General features: G+C 35.6%; 1 protein-coding gene across 1 annotated transcript; it reads right to left on the reverse strand.

The window, feature by feature from the left end:
- Positions 1 to 723: 723 nt before the first annotated feature.
- LOC141520244 (olfactory receptor 4F6-like) lies at positions 724 to 1,662 on the reverse strand. The gene has a single exon (XM_074232033.1). The coding sequence runs from the start codon at positions 1,660 to 1,662 to the stop codon at positions 724 to 726; it is 939 nt and encodes a 312-aa protein (XP_074088134.1).
- Between the last annotated feature and the right edge of the window lie 7,294 nt (positions 1,663 to 8,956).

Raw genomic sequence — 8,956 nt, forward strand, 5'->3', positions numbered from 1 at the left:
TAATAGCCATCCAGACAGTCTTGAATAATAACCAGGAAGGATAAAATAGTTTCATTCTTACTCTAATGTCTAACTACTTAGAGCTGAAAAGGAACTTAGAGTCTATCAAGTACATCTCCATTTTGTAAAAGAGAAATTTGAAGTGACCTGACTTAGTTACTCAACTATTACATTAAACACGATTAAATTCTTGGCTAGGGGAAAGTTCACTAATAATTGGGCATATCTTCCATTCTGCTCACAGATATCCCAACAGTTTCTGTCACATCTGCTCTGAAAATGGAAACATGATAGAATGCATACAATTTTTTGATTGATTAAAAAATTTTAAAAAAACCTCTGAGCCTCTGAAAGAGTAATTTTCAAGTAATATACCTTGTTTTTTCTTTGTTTTATGATCTTAATGATCCCATGGATCAAAGTGACTCACCATATGTGATGAAAGCCATGAAGAGTGTCTTGAATTATAAGCAGGAAGAAAATTAAAGTCCCAGAATCAGGTCTTGCTGACTCCAAGTTCAGTTCTATATCCATTGTACTACCTTGCCTTCTCAGTCTTTGGAGTATAAATTCCCTTGAGGGGTTTAGCTAATTGTAAACAAGAATTCTGAAAAGAGACCCTATCCCATCAACAGTATTTAAACATTATCTAAAATGACTACTAACAACTCAGCAGGTACTCTTGTGTCTCCAATCTGTTTGACATGCTCGGGATATATATATTTAAGAAAACTTTCTGGAACTTATGATGTTACTGAACAACTTCTTCATTGCCACTTTCATCTCTTTATTCCTGAATGTATAAATGGCAGGATTCATAACAGGGATGATAACTGCATAAAAAATGGCAAGAAATTTATCTATTGGCAATGTAGGGAATGGCCATACATAGACAATTATGCATGGACCAAAGAAAAAGATCACTACTGTGATGTGAGCTGACAGGGTGGAAAGGGCTTTGGAGGAGCCTCCTGAAGAGTGTTTGCGAACAGTAACCAGGATGAACATGTAAGAAACCATCAATATGAAGAAAGTGCCCATGGAGATGAAACCACTATTAGCAGTGACCAAGAACTCCAGTTTATAGGTATCCATGCAGGCAAGTTTAATGAACCGAGGAAAATCACAATAAAAACTATCTACTTTGTTAGGGCCACAGAATGGTAAGTTTACAACAAAAGCCAATTGCATCATAGAATGTATAAAGCCAATAATCCAAGACATCATCAAAAGCAAGATGCACCTTCTAGGGCTCATAATTGTCAGGTAGTGAAGAGGTCTGCATATTGCAATGAATCGATCAAAGGCCATAATTATGAGGAGAACCATCTCAGTACCCCCAGCAATATGAATAAAGAACATCTGGGTAATGCAGCCATTCCGTGAGATAACTTTGCGCTTTTTGAAAAGATCAGAAATCATCTTAGGGGTTGCAATACTGCAAACACATGTGTCAATAAAAGAGAGGTTAGCCAGCAGAAAGTACATGGGTGAATGTAACCGAGTATCCCCTATAACTGTCAGTACAATAAGGAGGTTCCCCAGCATACTCACCAAATAAAACACTGAGAAGAACAGAAACAGAAGAACTTGCATCTCCTGAGAACTTGCAAGTCCCAACAAAACAAACTCATACACCACAGACTCATTTGATCCATCCATTATTGCAGCATGCAAAGTAGATTCTGAAATTTACCTGAAGAAAGTATTAAGAAGAAAATAAAATTATTGGGATCAAAAGCAGACAGCTTGAATATATTGGGAATCAAACTTCAAAAATCTTATATCACTTTATCATTTTGTATGACTGGACAACTATTTGTAATCAAAAGAGTTAAAACTGGAAAACACTTGAGAAAATCTATTTCCTTCACTTTTCAAATGAAGTAACTAAGACTAAGAAAGTTTGTATGACTTGCCTCAGTTCAAACTCAGGTCTTTCTGACTCCAAGTCCAAAAGTTTATCCTCAGCATTGCCTAGCTAACATATACTGTCCCAATACAAGTTATGCCTTTGCCTGGAATGCACTGCTTCCTCTCAAAAACCTTTTCTTCCATCAGGGTTCTCCTTTGCCTTTAGCTTCTGTTAAGTTTTTCCTGATGCACTCTTCCTCCCCCCCCCCCCCCCACTCCCACCATGTACTCTTGGAGGACTTTTTTTTTAATGCTCTTTCATTTCTATTTTCCTGGATAAACAGATACCATTTAAAAAGAACTTGGCTAAATCTTAAGTATTCTGCCTATAATGCTAGATTTTATCATTATTACTGTGCTTATTTGCATAGATGTATCACACTAGTAAAACGTAAGCTCCCTGAGAGGAAACATTTTTTTTTTCATTTCTGTCCTGAGATTTTACACATAGGAGTCACTTACCTGTTGAACTCAATTTTAGATTTTGTACCATATCTGATTTATTGATATTTCCTGGTGGTCTTTCTAACAAGATACATTTCTGAGAGACTCCAATGTGCAATTTCAAGTTAAGGTTGGGTCTTTACAAATATTATAGAGGGCACAAGATACAATGTGAGGGGCAGCTAGGTGGCCTACTGGCTAGAGCATCAGCCCTGAAGTCAGGAGGACCTAAGTTCAAGTCTGACCTGAGATACTCAATAATTACCTAGCTGTGTGATCTTAGGCGTGTCACTTAACCCCATTGCCATACCAAAAAAAAAAAAAAAAATGTGAGACACTGGGAATTTAGGGATGATCAAATCCAATATTCAGAGATATGAACAAAATAGCACTGGGAATCTGAATAAGGGAAGGACAAAGGAAAGGAAACCTAATATTTTTTCTCATTCTCCTCTCACTGTTCTTTAATAGGTATTTTGAAACTTCTATTTCTCTACAACCTAGACTTCTATTCATTTCCTATACATATACTATAATTTTCAAAAACAACTGTAAAATCATCCCCATACTAATGGTATATCATTGAATATTAACCTTCAAAGGACTAGGTAGCCTTTATACCACAACCCTGAGTACCATTTTAAAGATGTAAAGATATTGCTTGTGGGTTCCAAAATAACTGTATGTTAAATAGTCTTTACCATGAAAAAAAAAAACCCTCAAGTGATCATGTAGCTTACATGAATACTATGAATGAAAAGAAACTCACTACTACCATTCCAATTTTAGAAGTTTTAGAAGTTATGGTATTCACTATATTGAAATAAAGGTTTCCTGTTTCTAGAATAGATATTCTATTTCTCTCTCCTTACGAAACCTCTTTTCTATAGTTTGCCATCATTTAGACTCTTTTCTGGAATCCTCCAATCTTAATCAATTATTTATTAAATATATCCAGCCCAATGAGATACAAAATGGTTCTTTAAAGGATCTGATAAATGATGGGTTTAAGAAGAGAACTATTTCCTTATAATTGCACTTCACATTTCTATTTATCCATCCCAATATTATGCTGACATTTACTCACACAATCTTGATAATATAGTAAACACATCCTATTTCCAGGAGATTCGGGATGCTCTAGCATGGGTTCTTATTGATGCAGTTTACCTCTAAAGGGCTATGGAACCCCAAAAGATTATGTGATGATTAACTATGATGAATTTAGTTCTTTTCAGTGATATAGCAATCAAATACAGTTGTGAAAGTCATTTAATGGAAAATGCCATCCACATTCAGAGAAAGAATGATAAAAACTGAATTCAGATCAAAGCATACTATCTTCACCTTTTTAATTTTGTTTTTTTAGCTTTTCCTTTCTTGTGGTTTTTCTCTTTTTGTTCTGAGTCTTCTTTCACTCTGTGATCAATGTGGAAATATGTACAAAACAATGCTACATGGAACAGCTAGGTGGCACAGTGAATAGAGGACCGACCCTGGAATCAGGACTTGAGTTCAAATCAGACCTCAGACACTTAAAAATTGCCTAGTATGGGGCGGCTAGGTGGCGCAGTGGATAGAGCACCGGCCCTGGAGTCAGGAGTACCTGGGTTCAAATCCAGCCTCACACACTTAATAATGACCTAGCTGTGTGGCCTTGGGCAAGCCACTTAACCCCCACTGCCTTGCAAAAAGAAAAAAAATAAATGCCTAGTTGTATGACCTTGGGCAAATCACTTAACCCCATTGTCTTGCAAAAAAAAAAACAATGCTACATATATAACCTATATCAGATTATTTGTTATCCTAGGGTGGGGAGAGGGAAGAGTGGGAAGGGAAAATCTTTAAAAACTAAATGATGGAAATTATATAGATATATATGTGTATATATATATATATATATATATATATATATATATATATATTTGGATAAATTAAAAAAATGAGAAGGAAAACAGATATCACTCTTAGTATATTATAGTACAACCCAAACAATAGATTGACTGCTACCTAATCTAAATTAAGTTTGGAAAGGCCCATCACCAGAAGACTGGATATAAACTAACAGATTATTTGGTCATGACATTCTATAATTGAAGCTAAAGTCATTTAAAGTACTATCTTAAAATAATCCCTGATAGAGTTAGAGCTGGAAGGGATTATAGTGGTCAACTAATTCAATTCCTTCATTTTTTAGATGAGAAAACTGGAGCCTACAGAGAGTGAGATTTGTCCATGATCACACAGATAGAAAATGACAGAGCTGAGATTCAAATCCAGCTCCTTTTACACCAGACCCATCATTCAGCCGTGTTGCCTTCTTCCTTTCCGTGCTTATATTTGAAATGAATATCAAATAGTCTAAGGAGATAGTATTTGTAAAATGCTAAGCATAGTGCCTATTACATAATGTATTTGTTGCCTTCCCTTGTCTTTTCCTTCAGCAATTTTCAACAAAACATGCTAGGAGGTGGTTTTCCCTGGCAATGGGAATAGTTTTCTTTTACCACCAAGACTATTAGAAAAATTACAAAATAGGTAATAATCAATTTTAAGTGCTCTCTAACCTTCTGTATCTTGTCTTCCTTCTGTTTTTCCTTTTCTGCTTCTCAGGTAATCAATAAATTCACATTGTGCCCTATCAAAGTCCTATTTTCCACCCAAGTCTAAATACCTTCAAATCATTCCCCAGTTCTGGCCATTCAAAATGCCTGTTTGCTCTGTAGGACAAAACAAGGTAGAACATCAGTTAAAATAATCCTTGCAAATAAAAAATATGTGAATAGATAATATTCATTATTGATTAAGAGAACTAGAGGAAAAGAGTCTCAATTTAGTCCAATTCCCCCTCATTTCATTGATGAACAATCAGAAACTCACAGAAAGTTGCCGGTATTACAAAGGCAATAAGCATCAAAGGTAAAATAGGAACCCAAGTCTGCCTCTAGGGACAATAATCTTCCCACTGCACCATCCTAATAGAATTTAGAACTAAAGGAAAATTTACAGATTACCTAGTCAGTATCCTCCTCATTTCACAAATGATGAAACCAAAACTTAGAAAAACAAAGGGATCTGCCCAGGGTCCTACAACTACTAAGTGGCAGAACTAGAGATACAACTAGAGAAAGCCAGGCTCCTTTCTACTACACCACCTTGTCTCCAAAACCACACGTGGTAAAGTCTCCCAACAGAATTGAAGACCATGCTGTACCCCAAAGTTGCCAAGTAACAAATAACCCTGATCAGCTTCATCTTAGCTCTGGAGATGGCCCTCCCCAATTACTGAATGGGAGCCATCAAGTATTTAAAACAATGCTTCCAAGGAGAAATTGTCAACATACTCACTTTAAAGTGCCCTGAAGATTCTCTTCCCTTTCATCTGGCACACTGGTTTCCTCTGAAGCAAGGGAACAATGTTTTACTTGACCTAGGGTCATGAGAAATATAGATCCAAAAAGAGAAAATAAAAAAGGAAGATAAGGAAAAAGAATTGATCCATAATTTTGGGGTGTATCATCATGACAGTTGAGATAAATATGAAAATTGATGGAAGGAACTTGAGAGTTCAGGAAATATATGAGACAAAATTATGAGCTAGGGATTTATTATATCATTATTTGTGTCAATGTGGAAGAGTAGGAAGAGTATTTTGGGGGAAAGTCACTTTTGAGGGCTTCTGAATCAGGGGACCTGTACTAAAATTCTGCCTCTCTTACTCTCTGTGTAATGCTGAACAAGTGAATTAACCTTTCTGGGCTTCATATTCTTCCTATATAAGAGTAGAAAGTGGACTAAATAGCCTCTAAAATGCTTTCCAGTTTTAATCCATCATCTATTATCTTATAATCCTTGGCAATCAGTTAGGGAATATGAGATAAAAGTAAAGTACAGAAAAAGAAAACAAGAAAAAGGAAAAAAATGGTACCATTCCTTCCACCTGAAACAGCCTCCTCCCCTAATTTCCATATGTCATATTCCCATCCACTTTTTTCTAGGCCCAATTCAAATAGACCTCTTCACAAAATCTTCCCAAATCTTAGCCACATTTATCTCTTACCTGTGGAAATTTATTTCAAAAGGCAAAGATATGGAGAATTCTGGTCACCAGATTAGAACTTAATATAAAAACATAAAACAATAACTGGGGCTATCCATAACTGGATTAAGTGATATAGACCTCAACTAGTTCAAATCTTTGCCCTTCTATTGCATCCTCAAAATTTTTCTTTCTGTATTCTGCTTGAATACTTCTAATGTGCAGGAATACAGTCCCTTATAAAATTACCCATTCCACTTTTTGTCAGTTCCAATTATAATTAATTAAGTTCTTTTTATACTAAATTCCAACCTACCTGGAAGATAGGTTCTTCAAGATCTTCCACATCTCTACCTTTTTATGCCATTAACTTCCATTGGTACTTAGATATTACCATCAATTTTAAACCTTCCCTAACTTGTCCTTTCTGCTCATTTCACAGGAGAGCAATCTTTCCCTTCTCAAATTTCTTTTATAACTTCATCAGAATTGGTCTTTTGCAATACTCCTATTATCCTTGCATCATAATTATTAAGGACATGGCTTATTCTATATTAGATTATAAATTCCATAAGAAAAAGGACATGTAGTTTTCATTTTTGTCCCCAATGCCTCATACAGTAAATGTTAAAGAATATTTGTGGTACTGAATTGAGTCACAATAACTCCATATAACTTTCATCCATTGATTCTTATTCTCTCTCAAATAGATCAACAAAAAAATAGAAAATTGAAAAAATGGAAATAAGGATAAAAAGTTGGAGGTCACAAATTTATATAGTGTTTTACTCATGATTCAAAAACATTGCTTTCAAAAATCTACCTTCTCTGAAAACTGGTAAAAAGTAACAGCATCTTCTCAGAGAAGTTCTGTTCTCTTAACATGCTGGATAGAACACAATCTTCACATCCATCATTAGACACTATGCCATTTTCTTTAGTACAAATGGCCCCTAATTAGCAGTATTGAATGTTAGTGACCAAATAATGCTGCTGCAATTTGGGAATAGCCAGACTTTGATTTGATTGCTCTGGGAATTGTGCCTCACAAACACATTTTTCATCCCACAGGAAATGAAAAGGTCAACAGGATAAAAGAAAAAATGCATGAATGATAATATTAAAATTTAAGATGCACTTTTAACAATTTTTCTATGCTCTGGTCAAGACTAGAGGTATCAAACACACCTTTGGGCTGCTTAGAATACACAATATGATCTAGTGTGGGCCAAATCAGATTAAAAAGTTGTTCTTATCTGATTTTAATGTTTTAATGAACCAATTTTAAACATGAAATATAAAATGTCTGGCTTTCTAAGTCAATATGGAGGCTGAAAGAATGCTTATGTATAGTTTAATGACCGTATATCTAGTCATTGGTCTAGACTATCAACAAAACAATAAACCAAGATCTCATTTATGCCATTTGAATGTTTCCAAGGTATAAATGCATGTAGTGAAAATTTAACAAATGACCCTCTTGAGCTGATACAAACTAACTCCAGTACACCACTACAATCCAGCAGATGAGGGCACCAGAAAATAAAGGCATTTGTAGCTATGCCAGAGATTCAGAGGCAAAGAAGTGATCCAACTAGAAAAAGAAACAATTCATCTTCCCTGAGAGAAATGATTATTAATAACAAATTGCTAATATGGGGGAGGATGAAAGGGGGAGACATAATCAGATTTTTTTTCCTTTTATATTTCCTCATTTAAAGACTAGGTCAAAGCAACCTCTGAAACACAAGATGGATGATGAGGTTAGGTTAATGTTGTGCTCAATTTTGAACAGATCCAATCCAACTAGGAAAGTTTAGTTATGATTGATATTTGTCCTTCATTCTTGAAGAAGACCACGACATCAAGGAGGTAATGCCATGGCAACCACATGAATTGAATTTCATTTGAGTGAAGGGCTGCTGCACTATGTCTACAGTCTCGCTTTCTCCCCTGAAGTCATCTGGGACCAGTGGCCAGATATAAATCAGGATTCCTGGAGATGGTGCTGGGTGCTAGGGTTAAGGGAGCTACCCAAAATCACACAGCTAATAAGTGTCAAATGTGTTAGGTTAGATTTGAACTCAGTTCCTCCTAACTCCAGAGTTGGTGCTCTCTCCACTACACCAACGTACAAATTATAAATTCGATGTAAAATAGGAGATAGAGCTCAAGCCCTGGAGTCAGTTCTAATTAAGGATAAAGAAAATATAATATAGGTGATTTTCAGTCCATTGTTCAACTACATAAGTGGTCTGGATAGAGGATAGATTCTTTTGTATAGATTGCTGGAAGCAAAAGGATCTGGGTGTGGAAATGAATCTCTTTCTCCAAGAGTAACATGATCAGAGTCTCCTCTCCCAAACCCTCTTCAGAATAGACCCATATCTCAATATAATATTCATTCCCTGTCAGGAGCAACTTCTTCCAAGGGTATTTAGCATTCAATGACCTCCAAAGTTCAGTTTTGGCTTCCTGAGAGGGCCTCTGACTTTATTTTCTTGATTATTTGAAAGCCATAATTAATAAATTGATTATTAATTAGAAGAATTCTTTTCA

Source organism: Macrotis lagotis, chromosome 4, assembly GCF_037893015.1.
Source record: "Macrotis lagotis isolate mMagLag1 chromosome 4, bilby.v1.9.chrom.fasta, whole genome shotgun sequence".
Taxonomy (NCBI): Eukaryota; Metazoa; Chordata; class Mammalia; order Peramelemorphia; family Peramelidae; genus Macrotis; species Macrotis lagotis.